The following is a 20,421-nucleotide window of genomic DNA, read 5'->3' as shown; positions in this document are numbered from 1 at the left end:
ACCAGCGATCCGGTATTGACGGTGGCGCCCCACTGTCAATGTCATGCATAGGACAGTTCAGTATTTTGGAACTATAAGTGCTAAGTTTATTGACTACTTTTTTAAAACAATAGAATCAATAGATTTAAATCATGTTTTGTAAATAAAGATTTTTTTTTTGTATGAACTTAATTTTAGTATTACGTAATTTGGAGGATTTGTAAGTATGAGTATACTACAGCCAAATGCTTCTGAGAGCATATGCCATTTTAATAGGGTAGACTATATTACAAGTTATTTCCATAGACTCCCTTTGAGGAATCGCTAGTCACTTCCATACGTAAAATCTCACCCAAAACCTCGGCTTTTGTTGGCGTTACACTACCGTCCGCCGCGTTAGCTTCGTCAGCTGGCTTTGCCCAATAGACTTGTCTCTTGCGAACACTTTGGAGCCTTGGTTCCGCTCTATCGCCTCTTTAATACTGATAGTATTAAAGTTGCGAATATCATGTCGCAAGGACTTCCTTAACTGTCTATTGAGCGAGCTGCCTGTATGCCGTAGCGACGACAGACTGTTTTTATTTATCAAATGTTTCTATTTTTCTACAAAACATTACTTTTGTATCATTAGTAGTGACTTTATTTTTTACTCATAAATATACAAAGTAATACAATAAGTAAGTAATATACCTAGCTAGAAGAATTACATAAAATAAATAAATTAGGTATTTAACTAGTGTATGAGTAATGAGATCGTTTCTGTATCTAATTGTATATTTGCTAAACTGGAATGATTAACTAGGTATTTTACGCTCATAAGCTTCTAATAATCTAATATTACCTATGTTAAATTGAACTAGAAAATTTTACTATCCCGTCACACCCTTTCCTACTTCCTACTTTCATGATTTTCACGACATTGACAGTATTATCGTTATGATGTTGAAGATGAAGACATCTATCCTTAATCATCATAAACCAAATCACAAATTGTTGAGCATTCACTATAATCTTGCCATTGGCTATCAGACTATCAGTGAACTATCATCAAACCATCCAAAGGCCTCGGTCACAAATCTTTATCCAATTATTTCAACTAGCCAGTCTATTTAGCCGTCAAGATTTGCTCTATCTCCTCTATGCTCCTGCCCTTTGTCTCTGGAATGACCGCACAGGTAAGAACAGCTCCTAAAACGTTGATCGCCGCGAATATGTAGAAAAGGGTGTACATGCCGAAAGCATTTGCGATGGGTGTGCAGACGGACACTTGGGTTGAGGACATGAACCAGGCGTACGTCACCAAGCAGCCGATGAGCTTTGCTCGCACCTGGAATAAAATTAGAAGTTCCTTGTGTTAACTGCTTCAGTGAACGTTACGAAAGGAATGCATGACGTTTTAGTTAGAGGTCCGTTCAGGTACACCGTGAGACAAATCTCATTCCAACTCAACATTAGGTTAAAACTTGAATGGTCGAATTTGCGTTGTCAAAAAATTTGGAAAAGGCTCCTTGCTATCCAGATGAATCGCTTCGTACTCGCAGACTTGAGAAACTGAGGTTTTAGTAAGTAAATTGTAGTTCCTTTTAAGGAATCGATGCGTTTCAGATGCTTTGAGCAAAAATTGAAGTACCTAGCTAATGCAAAGTTAGATTACATCATAAGTTTTGACTATGACTCACCTGAAAGCTAAACATCTCGGACATGATGACGAAGACCATCGGAGTGACGCCTGCAGAGTATGCCCAAACTGAAGCTGCTATGGCTATCACTGGCAGCCAAGAGGGTGGAATCCAACCCTGGGAGCGGAGAAGCTGCGTGGTGGCAAGGGTGATCATTGCGACCACGGTTATGGAGAAGGTGGCGATCAGGAGCTTCTGTAAATTGGAACGAGGATTCGACTTATTTAGCTTGACCAACTTCGCAAGTAATAAATATCAAGGAATATGAGTAATAACTAATTATGCACTTTTCAATTAAGTTGGGCAATAGGAAGAAGTTTCACCCTCATCATCCAGAATTCTAGATAAGCTGAAGACCGTTCTCAATCCATGAAAAATGTCAAATGTCCTACCTTGTCCAACTCATTTGTGGACTACCATTGCCCGTAATAATTATCAAGAATTAGATAATTATGAGTAATACATTTTATGCAATTTTCAAATAAGTTAGGCATTAGAAAAAAGTGTCATCATTTAGATAGCTGATGATCACTAGGTACGGTACGATTACTACGATCATGAAAAAATGTCGTGCCCTGTTGTGGACTTTCATCGGCGTTTCCTACAAAATACAACATTGGGGCAGTTATTAAAGAAAACCTACCCAAATTCCGCGAATTCATAAAAAAATCCGGCAGCACAAAGACAATTTTCTTGCATTGTGAATAGCAATTGATGGCGGTGAACGCTTACCATCACCCACTATTTCATTAAACCCATCTTATAAGACGTAGCCTTCTTTGCCTCTGGTCTAAGGATTGGGTCGTTATCCTACAGTGAAGTCTAAAGTCTAAATCATCTGATGATGATATAAAAAAGAATGCCAACCTTTCTCCCAAACCTCTCCACACACATCATCGACACTATGGATCCGCAAATCATCAGCACGGGCACGACCAGTGACGTCAGCTCCGGGTTGGCTGTCACTCCTGACTCTGACAAGATGGTCCACGCGTACGTCAGGATGGTGAAGTTGCCGTTGAGTGACTGAGTTGATAGTAAAGCCATGACTAGGAAGAAGCCGCGACGCCATGCCTTGTTCTTGACTGAAAAATGAAGACACATGTTTTGTAGTATTCTGCTATTACTAATGGAAGCAAATCCACAATTGATAAAGGTCACAAGGGTCATATTAAGAAATAAATGTGTCGTCAGCAAAACCTTGGTATTTTAATGATATATAAACTCCTTTGGAACAACTGCTGAACAGATAATAGCAAAAACCTCCTGTTTTTAAGAACTTTTAATACTATTACTACTATGAGGACAAAAGGTTGATTGTGCTCTCTTGGTTTTCTAAATAGAACAAATGAATACTTACAAATATTCAAAAATGTTACTGTAGGTAGAGACCTATATTTTTCCTCCTCATTCTTCATATGATCCATTTCATTTTTGACAATTTTGCTATCAACGTCTAAGCCTCTGAGTCTTGCCACTGTCTGAGCAGCTTCCTGAAAATCGAAATTCCAATATTAGGTCACACTTTTCGGTTTTGGCAATTTCATACACAAAATCATCTCTTTGTATTCATATCTCTCTCTCCAAGGGTTGCGCAATAAGCAAGGGCGTCCGCGGAAGACCAGCTTCGTGACTTGCCCTTTTGAGCATGTCACGATAAATGCTGAGCGGGTGCCTATTGGCACAGTTTTTTCTCACTTCTTGTTTTAATAGCCTACATATTATGTGTTTTTGTTGTTTTTTTTTGTATTGTGTCTTTTTTTACTGTGTTAATAAACCTTTTCTATTCTATTCTATTCTATCTCACCTCGAACCGTTCCCGCTTAACCAAAAAAGCAGGCGATTCTGGAGCAAACAGCATCACCACCACTGTCACAATCGGTATGCCAATCACTATATACAGCACCGTGTAATACCCCAAGTAGCTTCCCATGGCGTACATGAATAACAGTCCAAAGTTCTGCATCAGCAACGACATGGAGACCACGGACCCTCTGATGTCATCTTGGCTAATCTCCTTCACGTACATAGGGATTAGGTTGAAGCATCCCCCAGCGGGTATGCCTGCCATGACCCTGGCTATGATGAGTATTGTCGGGTTGGTCGCTGTCAGTTTTATTGCCCAGCATATCTGTCAAAGTTAAGGAAGTAATTATATAACAATAAATAAATCTTTATTTATGCAAAAAGGATTTACAAAAGACGGAATGACAGTCTTAAGCTAATTACATGCTATGGTGGATTGTGAAGAAGTGTTGGTAGCGGTTCTTGCACTAGGTATGCACCTGTATCGCGAGAAACCAAGTTACGTTTTGCCAAGCAAGTAAACTTAAAGATTTGGGCTTCATGATTTCAGCCACAGGACGTCCACTGCTGAACATAGACTTGTTCAATACTTATTGTTTCTAATTAACCTCAATGAGAAGTTAAAGATTTTTTTTATTTTAAACATGCTTCAACGTTACGGTTCTTGTTTTCTGATGTCAGATGCACAAAAGTATTGTACCTACTAAACCCTGGTCCGTGAACACGTAGAATTTTGTCCAATGACCCCAAGCTACCCATCCTTATCGCTCGCGCGTAATTATGTTGCTGTCGTGCTCGCACACTCACTGCGGGCGCTCGTCGTACAGTCGCGACAGTAATATAATTACGCGCGGGCGATAAGGATGGGTAGCTTGGGGTCATTGGCCAAAATTCTACGTGCTCACGGACCAGGCTTTACAAAGTAACAAAAATTACTTCAATTTTGGACCCCATATCACTATTAGCTCGGTGAAAAAAGCGTTCAACCGTATGACAATAAATTCTAGTTTTAGCAGATACTTCAGTATTTGGGATTGTCTTTCAAGCGCAAAGCTAAAATAAAATGATGTTATGTAAATTTGTACGCCGACCTTGGGCCAAACATAGTGATACCGACTTAATTTTTAACACCTGTAATATGTTATTTACCTATGTTCCACAAATAAACGAATTTGATTTGATTTGATTTGATTTGATTTGAAAAGCATTTAGCTACTCTTTAACTTACCGCTTGAGGTGCAGCAATGGCTATGACTCCAAATTTTCTCCCGTACGCATCAGCTATGTACGCGTATAGAGCCACACAGAAGGTACCTGTCAGCGGCAGGACACTGCCCACCCAGGACAATTGAGTGTCCGTCAGGGGGCCGGTTGGAGAGTCGTCGGACTGCAGTACCTTTATCATGGGGGATATCCATCCAGCCTGCAGCCCGTACGTCATGAGAGTAGTGGACGCTGCAAGGAAACCCATCATTACTTCTGGCTACCTGGTACTTGTTATTGTTCATCATTTCAGCCACAGGACGTCCACTGCTGAACATAGGCCTCCCCCAATGACTTCCACATCGCACGGTTGGTAGCGGCCTTCATCCAGCGCCTTCCTGCTACCTTTGTAGACGAAAGTCTACAACCAATGTGTGTTACCTGTGATGACTTATGGCTCGGAAACGTGGCCTCTCACTATAGNACCTCAATGAGAAGTTAAAGATTTTTTTTATTTTAAACATGCTTCAACGTTACGGTTCTTGTTTTCTGATGTCAGATGCACAAAAGTATTGTACCTACTAAACCCTGGTCCGTGAACACGTAGAATTTTGTCCAATGACCCCAAGCTACCCATCCTTATCGCTCGCGCGTAATTATGTTGCTGTCGTGCTCGCACACTCACTGCGGGCGCTCGTCGTACAGTCGCGACAGTAATATAATTACGCGCGGGCGATAAGGATGGGGAGCTTGGGGTCATTGGCCAAAATTCTACGTGCTCACGGACCAGGCTTTACAAAGTAACAAAAATTACTTCAATTTTGGACCCCATATCACTATTAGCTCGGTGAAAAAAGCGTTCAACCGTATGACAATAAATTCTAGTTTTAGCAGATACTTCAGTATTTGGGATTGTCTTTCAAGCGCAAAGCTAAAATAAAATGATGTTATGTAAATTTGTACGCCGACCTTGGGCCAAACATAGTGATACCGACTTAATTTTTAACACCTGTAATATGTTATTTACCTATGTTCCACAAATAAACGAATTTGATTTGATTTGATTTGATTTGATTTGAAAAGCATTTAGCTACTCTTTAACTTACCGCTTGAGGTGCAGCAATGGCTATGACTCCAAATTTTCTCCCGTACGCATCAGCTATGTACGCGTACAGAGCCACACAGAAGGTACCTGTCAGCGGCAGGACACTGCCCACCCAGGACAATTGAGTGTCCGTCAGGGGGCCGGTTGGAGAGTCGTCGGACTGCAGTACCTTTATCATGGGGGATATCCATCCAGCCTGCAGCCCGTACGTCATGAGAGTAGTGGACGCTGCAAGGAAACCCATCATTACTTCTGGCTACCTGGTACTTGTTATTGTTCATCATTTCAGCCACAGGACGTCCACTGCTGAACATAGGCCTCCCCCAATGACTTCCACATCGCACGGTTGGTAGCGGCCTTCATCCAGCGCCTTCCTGCTACCTTTGTAGACGAAAGTCTACAACCAATGTGTGTTACCTGTGATGACTTATGGCTCGGAAACGTGGCCTCTCACTATAGGCCTTATACAGAAGCTCAAAGTTGCACAGTGTGCTATGGAGAGGGCTATGCTGGGTATTTCTTTACGAGATCGAATCAGAAATGAGGAGATCCGTAAACGAACTAAAGTCGCTGTCATAATAGCCGAACGGATTAGCAAGCTGAAGTGGCAGTGGGCAGGGCACATAGTATGCAGAACTGACGGCCGAAGGGGCAGCAAGGTTCTGGAATGGAAAACGCAGCGTAGGACGTCCACCCACAAGTTGGACCGACGACCTGTTATTGTTATTAAGAGTTAAAATCATAATTTAACTTTTAATAACAAATTATAAAGTTACAAAGTCTTCACTGCAGGACCCTGCTCTATTTTACTCTTTAGTTCACTCTTTGCAAATAAGATTTAAATTATTTACCAAAAGCTGCATAAAACCACTGCACACGAGTGTGGCCAACTTTAGCACGTGTACTTTCGTCTTCCGACATGTTTAAGTAACTAAGAGTCTACACTAAAATCAAAGATGCGCAATGGCTAACTAAACTAAAGTTATGATTGTATCTGATAGTATTCACTTTTATACTTTAATAATTGGATTGTTTATTTTATTTGATAAAATATATCTTGAATTGTAGTCTAAATCTAAAACAAATATTTTGTTACGAAAATAAGATCGTCGAAAAATTGCCACAAAAGGCGCCGACTAGCGCCCCATGAAGTGCTTTGTGCTACTTTATTTTCACGATATTACAAATGTTTCTGCAGAATTTCTTAACCCTTAGGCCCAGAACAGACGGTGAAACGCAACTGCAACGAAACTGCAACTTTGTGATGATTCTCATGAATGAAACTAAAACTGAAAGTTTCAAACTGGTCGCGTCATGTGTGGTTTCTCAACGGACGCTAGGGCAGAAACTTAGATGCAACTCAAAAGTAACTAGCAGTTGCAGTTTCGTTGCAGTTGCGTTTCACCGTCTGTTCTGGGTTTTACACGCTTATAACTGTTCCAAACTGTGCATTTATTTACTTTCCTGTTTATTTAACACATTTGTATTCTTTGCCTTATACACATACAAATAAATTATTACAATGTATCAAGAGCTTCAAATTCTTTGTTTTATTTTGTCGCGTGCCATTTCTGGAATTTCTGGAAGTCCGAACTTTCCCAGTCACATTCTAAGTATCAAAACTGATATGTAGGCTGGTCAGCTTGACCGCCAGTAGAACCAGAGCTTAGTTAGTCCAGAAAAGGAAAAGCTAGTCCAGGAAAGGCCTAGTTAGTCCAGGAAAGGCCAAGATAGTCAACGTCGATAGTGATGTCCCGCGTTCCCGACTCATATGGCTTACCGGCTGGGCAGCGTTCGGGAAGCTTCGCGAAATTCTCACGTCCGAAATACCGCAGTGTCTCAAGTCAAAAGTATTTGACCAGTGTGTGTTGCCAGTGATGGTGTACGGATCTGAGACGTGGTCGCTTACTATGGGCCTCATAAGAAGGCTCAAGGTCACCCAAAGAGCGATGGAGCGTGCTGTGCTCGGAGTTTCCCTGCGTGATCGAATCAGAAATGAGGAGATCCGTAGGAGAACCAGAGTGACTGACATAGTCCGCAGAATCGCTAAAATCAAGTGGCAGTGGGCGGGGCACATAGCTCGAAGAGCTGATGGCCGCTGGTGCAGGAAAGTTCTTGAGTGGCGACCACGAGCCGGAAGACGTAGCGTGGGCAGGCCTCCCACTAGGTGGACCGACGATCTGGTGAAGGTCGCGGGAGGTACCTGGATGCAAGCGGCGCAGGACCGGTCTTTGTGGAAATCCTTGGGGGAGGCCTTTGTCCAGCAGTGGACGTCTTTCGGCTGAAACGAACGAACAAACGATGGCTTACCGAGGACAAAGTCAGGTCGACAAAATAAAGGTTTAAGACGTAAGACGTACCTACTTACGTCTTAAACCTTTATTTTGTCACCTTATTTTGCGGGTCGAATGACAGTTTATCATTCCCCGGGACAAACTTGACCTTCACTGTTGGGTTTTATTGGCGGTCAAGCTGTAGATCCTGGATCCTACACAGGAGTTGCTGCGGTGGGAACAAGACTTGGGAATAGTCCCGTTTAGTGGGATCGAGTGACCCTTTTCCTGACATCTAGTTTCAAAAAGAAAAATAGCGTTGTTAGAAAAAATCTGCAGTTGTACCATTATGTAGAGATTTAATTTTTACGTCACTGATAACAAACGTCACACCACAGGTCACACTTAAAAGTGTGATTTCATGTCGTGACTAATACATAATTAAAATACTAGCTTCTTGCGTCTGATTCGCCCACGTGGTTTTTTGTCCATAAGTATGAATTTTCATAACCTTTGACTTGTAAAGTTAAATTCTAATGTGTTCTCTAATAGTTTTGTCTTTTTACGACTAATATAGAAATTGAACCCACAAGGGAGAGTGAAAACCTCATAAAGGAAGGCGCTGTAAGCAGGCCGCTACCAACCGGTTAATATAAATCATTGGGGGAGGACTATGTTCAGCAGTCATCATCATGGAGGTCCCCAGCCCCCCCCCCCAGACGGATACCGAATACCGATGGATAGGTACCCCTTATTCACTTTTAACATCAGTGGGAAGAGTACCTACAAGGAACTATTCCATAAAAGGTGGTAGGCCCGAACCCCAGGATGTTGGGCAACTGATTTGAAGNGCAAAGTTACTTGGTTTTCATCACCTGAATCCTCGTCAGTAACATCAGCGTTGCAATTTTCAGGTGGCAAAACAATGATAGAATCAGGCACTTCCTCTTCGTCGTCCTCTTCCAGCTCTAAAACTATTTCATTCAATGATAAAGGCCGATTTCTTGCCTTATCTCGCGATCAAAAATAATACGTACGATAGTAGTACAATTTGCTATTGGTCGTTTAAAAGAACGGCAATTAAAACTGCACAAAATGCAAGTATTTTACAATAATTGAAGTAAAATAATAATTTCATTTGAAAATCATATTGTTTTTCTACTTAGTTTTAAACGAAATAAACGAATAAAGCATGCTTGTATAATTAAATAAACATACCTGAATTTCTCCATAGTAAACAGTTATTTATAAATAAAGAAATATTATATTACATAACGAATTACACGAACGATGAACTAAGTGTGCGCTTTGTACACTCAACACGTATCGAATGAACATACAAATTTTATTTCTATGTACCCTCATTGTTTATAATAATTTTATTTATGCGGTGTCCTTTTAAAAGTACGATAGCAACAAGTGGGTTAACATCAGTGGGAAGAGTACCTACAAGGAACTATTCCATAAAAGGTGGTAGGCCCGAACCCCAGGATGTTGGGCAACTGATTTGAAGATGATTATTAATAGTACGGACGACAGCACATCAACCTAAACACAGTGGCGTCTTATCTCGTTGTGATACAGGCTATTTTGCAACAAAATGTATAGGTTGATGTGCTGTCGACTGTACTAACTCTTGTGAGCTATGATACTAATCCCCGTGATATTATGGCATATCAGGGGCTAGCCCCCCCCCGCCCCCCCCCATGAGAAACAAACCTAGATACTCCAATGGGCTCGAATCGCATTTTATAAATTAAAAATACTACTACATACCTTAGTATGACCAATCTTTATGCCACTTCCGCGGTTTTTAAGCTCTACGTAAGTATTTACTTACCGCGATGACGTCTTTCCTGCAATGCCGTATTGTATGGCATATTCCATTGTTTTTATAGCCGTTAGCCCAGGTTTCCACCAAGGCGGAGCGGAAAAGTGTTTGGATTAACCTTCACTTGGGTTTTTATTGGCGGTCAAGCTGTAGATCCTGGCTACACAGGAGTTGCAACGGTGGGAACGAGAGGTGGGAATAGTCCCGGATTTTTAACCGACTTCAAAAAAAGGAGGAGTTACTCAATTCGTCGAAATATTTTATTTTTTATGTATGTTCCCCGATTACTCGAAGACGCTTAGACCGATTTCAAAATTTTTTTTTGTTTGTAAGGGTATGCCTCACAGGTTGTCACCAAGTCAGGATCTGATGATGGGATTCTAGGGAAATCGAGGGAAAACCTCAAATTTTATAGGCACGTAATACGTTTTTCATAATTATTCTAAAGTTATTCAAGTATATGCGTCTGGTAGTCATCATCTAATGATGAAGAGGTGATGATGGAAGGTAGAACTCTTTAACGCTTAGGAGTTGGAAAATAATTCTTTAAATATTTTAGGCACGTATGTAGGTACATACAGTTAGGTGGTTATCACACTGCGCCGCGCTCCGCCGCGGAGCGCGTGATTTCATATAAAAAATCCCGCGCGCAGACGCGTTGTCAGTGTGTTGTGCCGCGCGTGTTTTCTATACAAACTGAGGTATTTGCATACAATGATTAAATCTGTCGTCCCGCGTACCGCGGCGGAGCGCGGCGCAGTGTGATAACAGCCTTATTGTATTACTTCAAACTTCATAAACTTCAAAACTGTCAAACTTCGTAAGTTGGGAGTTAGATGGTACTTTTTAGTTGCCCATATTTAAAGTAGGTAGCCTGTATTTTGTAGGGAAGATTATTTACACTTAAAATGAAAATCTACTATCTCAATTTCATTAAACATAGAATAACAAGGACTAATCAACTAAAAAGCATAAAATAAATTAATTTTAACAAAAAAATTAAAACCGACTCCAAAAAACCAGCCAGTAAATTTAGAAAATTTCTAGAGCTTGGCACTGAGCAGGCTGGCACCGACTCCGAGAATATCAATCATGGCATACATGTGTCCTAATAAATGAATAATGTAATTATTTTCTACTGTTTAGTGCAGGTTTTTTGGAGTCGGTTTGAATTTTTTTGTTAAAATTATTACATCTCTTCTCCGCTTCGCACAGCTACGCTCAGCGCCGCGCCGCCGCCGCTGTTAAGTTCTAAAGCCCGGTCTGTGAGCACGTAGAATTTTGTCCAATGACCCCAAGCTACCCATCCTTATCGCTCGCGCGTAATTATATTGCTGTCGCGACTGTGCGACGGGCGCCCGCAGTGAGTGTGCGAACGCGACAGCAACATAATTACGTTACGCGCGAGCGATAAGGATGGGTAGCTTGGGGTCATTGGACAAAATTCTACGTGCTCGCGGACCAGACTATACAGAAAAAATCGTCCGTCCGTCACTTCTCCGCTCTTCTCCGCTCCGCTACGTTTTCATGGAAACGGGGCTTATAGCTTCTCCATGTGTCATCATGTGATCGTTACGTTATCGCTGGTTTATAATATTCAACAGTATCTAAATCTTTTATTAAACAATCATGGTTGTTCAAATAAGTTGACATGGCTGCCGTAAACCTAAATAATGTAATACTAATCTTTAGTAAATGATTAATAATGTCATTGACATTGGATAAGTACGTATAGTAAATAAGTATATGGTAAAACAATGGGGTTATCCCACGAGTGCATAAGAGAGCCTGCAATGCGGAGGAATGGCGACGGATTGTGAAGCTTGCTACCAAAGCAGGTGTGACAACCACGACCGCTCTGCCAAGAGTGTAGCGACGAAGAAGATGATACAACAAAGTTTTTGAATGCGACTTTAGGTAAACATAGCCTAGCTGAAGATGTCCAAACAAATTGCTTCAGCGTCAGCATTACCTCTTTTCGGATCGGAATGGTTTTCTACACACGCGACATGACAAAAAAGTGACGTGATGATTTGGAAAAATACACGACGAAGACGTAAACTTTGACTGGTTTTTCATTTATGAATTATACATCTGGAGGAATCTGGGGAATCCAAAAGATAGGAAAGGAGAATATTGAGGAGAATCAGAAACTTCAAATAAACAAATCTTACTTACAATCAACCTCGGCCAGTAAGTAGTCATGAACTTTGCGCTGACGACGCGTTGTTTAATCTTTGACAGCTGGATGGGCTTGATATAATCTGTATTGTTGACAGGTCGAGCCAGCTTGATGAGGGCCAGGTCAAATGACGGCTTCCCGAATTCGTAGGAGGGGTGGATTTCTACTCGTTTGATGGGTACAATGATGCCGCCTTTCATGCAGTCCACGGAGCCTAGACAGACTTGGAAGAGCTTGATTGCTTCTCTTACGCTGAAAATCGGTCCTTATTCTTATTCTTAAATAAGTTAAGTTACAATAAATTTGTTCTGCTTCCAGGCTAGGAATAAGTTAACCAATACAGAGTAACATATTGATAAAACTATGTAACTCGTAATTTTGCGGCTTCGCCCGCGTAGAATTTTGTCTGTCACAGAAAAACTTTATCGCGCGCGTCCCTGTTTCAAAAACCGAGATAAAAACTATCCTATGTCCTTTCCCGGGACTCAAACTATCTCTATGCCAAATTTCAAATTCTTCTAATTCCAGGTGAAGAGCTTAGCCTCCTCCATCGTCATGAGCAGCACTTGCTTCAGCAACTTCGCTTTGCTCTCAATATTCAGTCTTCTTGTGGACCACCTGGGTCTTGACGGAACATTCCTGATGTTCTGTGTCATATCTGCGGCAGCTACTGTGCTGACCTTCTTGACGGCGAAGGAAACCAAAGGGATTAGGCTTGAAGAGATACAGGGCATGTACGAGAGAGGATTTTTATATTATAAATAGTCGTAATATTAGATCAGGGTTTTATTTAGAACAAGTGTGAATTTCGATCTGTCACAGAAGGATCCAAATAAATATGGAGAGGACAGTCAGAATCAATAAACACGTAATAACATTGTTAAAATTGTACTGACTTACGTCCATATTCACAAACGATGCACAGCGTTGAATAGAGAAGAAATATTTTGTGTACCTAAGTTTCTTACTTTTGGTATTGCGTAATTTGGAAGATTTGTAAATATACTACATCCAATAGCTTCTGAGTGAGTATGCTATTTTAATAGGATAGGTACAGGTTATTTCCATAGACTCCCTTTAATAATAATAATAAAAATAATTTATTGCTTCACAAAAGGAATTACAAAAGAAAACATAAGAAGGTTGAAGTAAATAAGGAGTCGCTGGTCACTTACATACGTAAAATAGATAAATTATTGGTTTTAGCATGAATATGTAATAATCATGTTTTCCAGCCATATTCAGTGATACTACCCATGTATATGTCACCGTAAAATTGTGAATTCCGTCAGATTATAATCTGACGTAGTTAAATTACAATCTAACCTAACCTAACCCACTGTTAGTTTACAATCTAACGCGTTATATTATAAACTGACAGAGTTCACAATTTCACGTTGACATAATATACACTTTCTTACGTTATCACGCCTGAAAATTTTTTTTGAGCAACTAGTGTATACCCAGAGAAATAACTGGTAATAGAGTGGCAGGTTAGTTAAAAGACATAGTACGAGTAAGCTGTGCTAAGTTTTTATTTATCAAATGTTTCTATTTTTTTACAAGACATTACTTTTGTATCATTAGTAGTGACTTAATTTTTTCACTGAGTTCTCAAAAATATACAAAGTAATACAATAAGTAAGTAATGTAGCTAGAATTACATAAAATAAATAAATCATTAGGTATTTAACTTCGAGTAAGTAGTATGCATGAGTAAATGAGATCGATTCTGTATCTAATTGTATATTTGCTAAACTGGAATGATTAACTAGGTATTTTACGCTCTTAAGCTTCTAATGAATTAATATTACCTATGTTAAATTGAACTAGAAAATTTTACTTTCCCCTCACACCCTTTCCTACTTCCTACTTTCATGATTTTCACAATTGACAGCATTGTCGTTATGATGTTGAAGATGAAAACATCCTTAATCATCATAAACCAAATCACTTGTTGAGCATTCACAATGATCTTGCCATTGGCTATCAGACTATCAGTGAATTATCTATTAAACCATCCAAAGGCCATGGTCACAAAACTTTATCCAATTATTTCATCTAGCCAGTCTATTTAGCCGTCAAGATTTGCTCTATCTGCTCTATGCTCCTACCCTTTGTCTCTGGAATGACCGCACAGGTCAGAACAGCTCCTATAAGGTTGACGGCCGCGAACATGTAGAAAAGGGTGTACATGCCGAAAGAATTTGCGATGGGCGTGAAGATGGATACTTGGGTTGAGGATATGAACCAGCCGTACGTCACCAACAGGCCGATGAGCTTTGCTCGCACCTGGAATAAACGGAGAAGTTCCTTGTGTTAACTGCTTTAGTGAACGTTACGAAAGGCCTGCATGACGTTTAGTTAGAAGTCCATTTAGATACATTGTGAAATAAATCTCATTCCAACTCAACATTAGGTTAAACTTGAATGGTTGAATTTGCGTTGGCAAACAATGGGGGAAAAGCTCTTGGATATCCAGAAAAATAGTTTAGTACTCGCAGACTTGAGCAACTGAGGTTTCAGTTAGTAAATTGTTGTTCCTTTTAAGGAATGTTTATAGCAATCACTCGAGACGCATGTCCACATCGCTGCTTATTAGATGGGAGCAAAAATTGAAGTAGCAAATGCAAAGCTAGATTGGATAATAATTCATAACTTTTGACTATGACTCACCTGAAAGCTAAACATCTCTGACATGATTACGTAGACCATCGGAGTGACACCTGCAGCGTATGCCCAGACTGAAGCTGCTATGGCTATCACTGGCAGCCAAGAGGGTAGAATCCAACCCTGGGAGCGGAGAAGCTGCGTGGTGGCAAGGGTGATCATTGCGACTACGGTTACGGAGTAGGTGACGGTCAGGAGCTTCTGTAAATTGGAACGAGGATTCGAATTATTTAGCTTGACCAACTTCGCATGTAATAAATATCAAGGAATAAGAGTAATAAATAATATGCACTTTTCAAATAAGTTGGGCATTAGCAACAAGTGTCATTATTTAGATAGCTGATGATCACTACGGTACGATTACTACGATTGACGAAAAATGTCGTGCCCTGTTGTGGACACGCTTTTGGTGTTTATTATGTGTGTTCATAAATAAAAGAAAATGATTAAATTCAAAAGTTTTTGTTTATTTGCATTTCCATGTGCAATGTAGAATCCTTTTTTGACGCATCAAAAATGAATCTATGGTGACTCTTGGGCTTAAAACTATCGCTCGGCCTTCGGCCTCGCCTTTTTCTACGATAACTAAGCCCCCCTGCATACAATTTGTATGGAGAATTTAGTTCCATTACGAAAATGGGAGACAGCTTGGCGGCCATCTTGGATTTCCAAATTTTGCATTTTTCGCTTAATCTGGACCATTTTCCGCGCCGAACCCCATTTTTACTTTTTTTCTAACTTAAACCAATCCCGTGAAACAAGTCCTTAAAACCACCCAAGTCCCAAAATTTTGTGGCCCCGTAACTGCCAGTGTTGCCAGGTGATCGAGATAAAAATAGTCAAATGTCATTAGTTTGACCTATTTGCAGGAGGCGTCATCCAAATTTTTGACCGGAAGTCGTTATTTCCACTTTCGACATTTTTGGACCAAATCTCCCAAAGCATGGCAACACTGGAGAAATTTCTTCACCCAAGCGACACCTCTTGACAAGACACACAAACGCCTCATACAACTCGTCTTTCCCAAATGTTGCCAACTACTCGAAAAATGTCACCTTTCAGTTTTAATTTCACTTTACAAAATTCGACAACCGTCATTCAGGACTGATTTTTCGCAGGCAACCCTATACCACCGTGTTCATAATGAAATAATCTTTATTTTCATTTAAATTTGATTAAATTATCAGACCGGTGCAAATTGCACTATCAATTTACCTGTTTATACCTGGCAACCCGAGGGTTATGACTGGAAAAGAATAGGCAACCTAACGTTTGCATATTCTAGGGGCTTCATACTTTCGATTGGTATGGAATTTGTTTAATAGTCAAACCGATGAAATATTTAAAAGAAAATATTTTTAAAATTATTAATTAATCATATCCTGGACTGAAATTTATTAGGCAACCCATATGCAATATAATTATTGACATGTTAAATTGAATATAAAATATGTTTCATCAAATAAGCATCTCGGTGAAGGTCGTTGTATAGCGGGATCTTATACTATACCTACCAAATTCTGGCAGCACAAAGACAACTTTTCTTGCATTGTGAATAGCAATAGACGGTGAACGCTTACCATCACCTACTATTTCATTAACCCCATCTTATAAGTAGCCTTTTTTGCCTCTGGTCTTAGGATCGGGTCGTTATCTTGCAGTGAAGTCTAAATCGTCTGATGATGATTTAGAAAAGAATGCCTACCTTTCTCCCAAACCTCTCCACACACATCATCGACACCGTGGATCCGCAAATCATCAGCATGGGCACGACCAGTGACGTCAGCTCCGGGTTGGCTGTCACTCCTGACTCTGACATGATGGTCCATGCGTACGTCAGGATGGCGAAGTTGCCGTTGAATGCCTGAGCTGATAGTATAGCCAAGACGAGGAAGAAGCCGCGACGCCATGCCTTGTTCTTGACTGGAACACGAGAAAATGTTTTGTAAGATTTTGCTATTTATAATATTGCTAATGAACCTAAATCGACAAAAATGATAAAGTCACAAGGGTCATTATTAAGAAATGAATATGTCGTCAGCAAAACCTTGGTGTTTTAATGATATTTAAACTCCTTTGGAACAACTGCAGAACAGATAATAGCAAAAACCTCCTGTTTTTACGAACTTATAACATTATTACTACTATGGGGACAAAAGCCAAACGGTGAAGGGGTCGGACTGGCCGACTCGTGATCCGGGGAACGCGGGTTCGGTCCCCGCCGCCGCTCGACTATTGTGGTGAGCTCACTCGTGACACAAGCATATTTAGCTTAGTACGAGGGGCTAACGGGGGTATTAGTAATTTGTGTAATAACAAATTACTAATAATCTTTAAAAAAAAAAAAAAAAAAGGTTGATTGTGCACTCTTGGTTTTCTAAATAGAACAAAATGAATACTTACAAATATTCAAAAATGTTACTGTAGGTAGAGAACTATATTGTTTCTCCTCATTCTTCATATAATCCATTTCATTTTTGACAACTTTGCTATCAACGTCCAAGCCTCTGAGTCTTGCCACTGTCTGAGCAGCTTCCTGAAAATCGAAATTCTAATATTAGGTCACACTTTTCGGTTTTGGCAATTTCAAAGACAAAAACAACTCTTTGTATTTATATCTCACCTCAAACCGTTCCTGCTTAACCAAAAAAGCAGGCGATTCCGGGGCAAACAGCATCACCACCACTGTCACAATCGGTATGCCAATCAATATATACACCACTGTGTAATATCCCAAGTAGCTTCCCATGGCGTAAATGATTAACAGTCCAAAGTTCTGCATCAATAACGACATGGAGACCACGGACCCTCTGATGTCATCTTGGCTAATCTCCTTCACGTACATAGGGATTAGGTTGAAGCATCCCCCAGCGGGTATGCCTGCCATGACCCTGGCTATGATGAGTATTGTCGGGTTGGTCGCTGTCAGTTTTATTGCCCAGCATATCTGTCAAAGTTAAGGAAGTAAATAAATCTTTATTTATGCAAAAAGGATTTACAAAAAACGGAATGACAGTCTCAAGCTAATTGCATGCTATGGTGGATTGTGAAGAAGTGTTGGTAGCGGTTCTCGCACTAGTTAGGCACCGGTATCGCGAGAAACCAAGTTACGTTTTGCCAAGCAAGCAAACTTAAAGATTTGGGCTTGTTGATAAAATCATGATTTCAGCCACAGGACGTCCACTGCTGAACATAGATTTGTTTAATAAATGAGAAGTTAAAGATCTTTTTTAAATTTAAACATGCTTCAACGTTTCGGTTCTTGTTTTCTGATGTCAGATGCACAAAAGTACCTATTGTACCTACTACAAAGTAACAAAAATTACTTCAATTTTGGACCCCATATCACTATTAGCTCGGTGAAAAAAAGCGTTCAAACGTATGACAATAAATTCTAGTTTTGATACTTCAGTATTTGGGATTATCTTTCAAGCGCAAAGCATTTAGCTACTCTTTATCTTACCGCTTGAGGTGCAGCAATGGCTATGACTCCAAATTTTCTCCCGTAAGCATCTGCTATGTACGCGTACAGAGCGACACAAAACGTTGCTGTTAGCGGGAGGATACTGCCAACCCAGGAAATTTGAGTGTCCGTCAGCGGCCCAGTTGGAGAGTCTTCGGACTGCAGCACCTTTGTCATGGGGGATATCCATCCAGCCTGCAGCCCGTACGTCATGAATGTGGTGGACGCTGCAAGGAAACCCATCACCAAATCATTACTTCTGGCTACCTGGTACTTGTTATTGTTCATCATTTCGGCCACGGGACGTCTACTGCTGAACATAGGCCTCCCCCAATGACTTCCACATCGCACGGTTGGTAGCGGCCTTCATCCAGCGCCTTCCTGCTACCTTTGTAGATGAAAGTCTACAACCAATGTGTGTTACCTGTGATGACTTATGGCTCGGAAACGTGGCCTCTCACTATTGGCCTTATACAGAAGCTCAAAGTTGCACAGTGTGCTATGGAGAGGGCTATGCTCGGTGTTTCTTTACGAGATCGAATCAGAAATGAGGAGATCCGTAAACGAACTAAAGTCGCTGTCATAGCCCAACGGATTAGCAAGCTGAAGTGGCAGTGGGCAGGGCACATAGTACGCAGAACTGACGGCCGAAAGGGCAGCAAGGTTCTGGAATGGAAAACGCAGCGTGAGACGTCCACCCACAAGGTGGGCCGACGACCTGTTATTGTTATTAAAAGTTAAAATCACCATTATTATAAAGTTACAAAGTCTTCACTGCAGGACCCTGCTCTATTTTACTCTTTAGTTCACTCTTTGCAAATAAGATTTAAATTATTTACCAAAAGCTGCATAAAACCACTGCACACGAGTGTGGCCAACTTTAGCACGTGTACTTTCGTCTTCCGACATTTTTAAGTAACTACGAGTCTACACTAAAATCAAAGATGCGTAATGGCTAACTAAACTAAAGTTATGATTGTATCTGATAATATTCCCTTTTATAGTTTAATAAATGAATGCCATTTGTTTGTATAATTTATTAGATAAAATATATCTTGAAATCGTACACTGAATCTAAAACAAATATTTTGTTTTGTTACGAAAATAAGATAGTCTCTAAAATATCGTCGTGGAAAAATTGCTACACTAGTCTTGAGCCTCATGAAGTGCTTTGATTTCTGAATAACTTTAAATTAGATTTGTTTCAGAAGATGGTGGCTGGTGGATTGGTAGAAGAAACCATGATAATGGTCCTACTGTGGGCATCATTTATCAACTTACATTAATTTTATGTACAATTTCGCTAACGTTAGGGACTTAAGGTCTACTCGTTTTTTAAACTTCAAATTCAGTCTCTTGAAGAAATTTTACTGTTTGAGGTAGATTGCTTTGTTGGTAAGATTACGTAGAAATAAAACACTTTTATGGCGTTTAATAAATACTCTTTTATTTAATAAATAATTTGTGTAACAAAGTCAGGACAGGTTATGAAACCTTATGAACAACCGTTATTGTGCCTTCTTAGCAACGACCGACAAATTAATAATCTATTTCCCCACCCAAATCTTGTCGATTTCTTCGACACACTTACCTATAGTTTCTGGTACCTATAAGTACCAGGGTGACAACAACTGCAAAGAGGCTTATTGCTGCAAATATGAAAAACATGGAGAGCATGCCAAGAGCGTCGATCGACGACATCGTAAAGGTAGCAGGGAAGCGCTGGACGCAGGCCGCTACCAATCGATCAACGTGGAAAGTATTAGGGGAGGCCTATGTTCAGTAGACGTAGACGTCCTATGGCTGAAATGATGATGATGATGATGTGTGAAGATGGCCACTTGGGCTGAAGATAGAAGCTCCACCTTCGGCCTGATTATCACTTTCCATCTGCCGATATGCAGGCCAAGGGCTTCTTCGTTGTATATTAATAAACCACGCGTAGATGATGCAGCCTATCACTTTTGCTCATCATCATCATTTCAGCCACAGGACTTCCACGCGATTGCTAAACATAGGCCGCAATGACTTCCACATCACACGGTTGGTAGCGGCCTGCATCTAGCGTCTTCCTGCTTTATAGGTCCACCTTGCTCGTACCTAAAAAAGATATACATAGGTACCTAGTATCTAAAACAGATGGAGTATCTTGAAAATTTGTAATAACTTAATTTATTTTTTACAAGTAATTACTCGTAGATGTACTAAGTTTGATTGACGCTACAAAAGT

At 40.4% G+C, this 20,421-nt stretch overlaps 2 protein-coding genes across 4 annotated transcripts; both read right to left on the bottom strand.

Moving 5' to 3' along the window:
* Positions 1 to 1,084: 1,084 nt before the first annotated feature.
* Positions 1,085 to 6,016, bottom strand: LOC114364844 (facilitated trehalose transporter Tret1-like). Its single transcript, XM_028321168.1, has 6 exons — positions 5,774 to 6,016; positions 3,466 to 3,789; positions 3,019 to 3,151; positions 2,526 to 2,743; positions 1,659 to 1,853; positions 1,085 to 1,306 (listed from the first exon to the last, which is right to left on the bottom strand). Exons 1-6 carry the CDS (start codon positions 6,014 to 6,016, stop codon positions 1,085 to 1,087), a joined length of 1,335 nt encoding a protein of 444 aa, XP_028176969.1.
* A 7,665-nt stretch (positions 6,017 to 13,681) lies between these two features.
* Positions 13,682 to 19,143, bottom strand: LOC114364850 (facilitated trehalose transporter Tret1-like). 3 transcript variants are annotated; one of them, XM_028321174.1, is made up of 7 exons: positions 19,031 to 19,143; positions 18,192 to 18,418; positions 17,352 to 17,675; positions 17,132 to 17,264; positions 16,434 to 16,651; positions 14,735 to 14,929; positions 13,682 to 14,350 (listed from the first exon to the last, which is right to left on the bottom strand). In XM_028321174.1, exons 1-7 carry the CDS (start codon positions 19,098 to 19,100, stop codon positions 14,129 to 14,131), a joined length of 1,389 nt encoding a protein of 462 aa, XP_028176975.1. In that variant the 5' UTR covers positions 19,101 to 19,143; the 3' UTR covers positions 13,682 to 14,128. The 3 variants fall into 3 exon arrangements, with proteins under 3 accessions (XP_028176975.1, XP_028176977.1, XP_028176976.1); XM_028321176.1 differs by lacking the exon at positions 19,031 to 19,143 and adding an exon at positions 18,939 to 18,961 and having other exon boundaries at positions 13,684 to 14,350; XM_028321175.1 differs by lacking the exon at positions 19,031 to 19,143 and adding an exon at positions 18,616 to 18,639 and having other exon boundaries at positions 13,684 to 14,350.
* Positions 19,144 to 20,421: the final 1,278 nt, after the last annotated feature.

This window comes from Ostrinia furnacalis, unplaced genomic scaffold (assembly GCF_004193835.3).
Source record: "Ostrinia furnacalis isolate ACB-3 unplaced genomic scaffold, ASM419383v2 OfSCF7475, whole genome shotgun sequence".
NCBI classification, from domain to species: Eukaryota; Metazoa; Arthropoda; class Insecta; order Lepidoptera; family Crambidae; genus Ostrinia; species Ostrinia furnacalis.
The sequence above is the reverse complement of the archived record's forward strand: the minus strand, read 5'-3'. Positions and strand labels throughout refer to the sequence as shown.

Excerpts from the sequence above, each read along its gene's own strand:
- LOC114364844 (XM_028321168.1), bottom strand. The coding sequence starts at position 6,016 with ATGGGTTTCCTTGCAGCGTCCACTACTCTCATGACGTACGGGCTGCAG. Across the intron at positions 3,790-5,773 it reads CCATTGCTGCACCTCAAGCG|ATATGCTGGGCAATAAAACT; the intron begins GTAAGTTAAAGA and ends TAACTTTGACAG. Across the intron at positions 1,307-1,658 it reads CCGAGATGTTTAGCTTTCAG|GTGCGAGCAAAGCTCATCGG; the intron begins GTGAGTCATAGT and ends ATTTTATTCCAG.
- LOC114364850 (XM_028321174.1), bottom strand. The coding sequence starts at position 19,100 with ATGTCGGAAGACGAAAGTACACGTGCTAAAGTTGGCCACACTCGTGTG. Across the intron at positions 17,265-17,351 it reads TTAAGCAGGAACGGTTTGAG|GAAGCTGCTCAGACAGTGGC; the intron begins GTGAGATATAAA and ends TTCGATTTTCAG. Across the intron at positions 16,652-17,131 it reads AGTAACATTTTTGAATATTT|TCAAGAACAAGGCATGGCGT; the intron begins GTAAGTATTCAT and ends CTCGTGTTCCAG.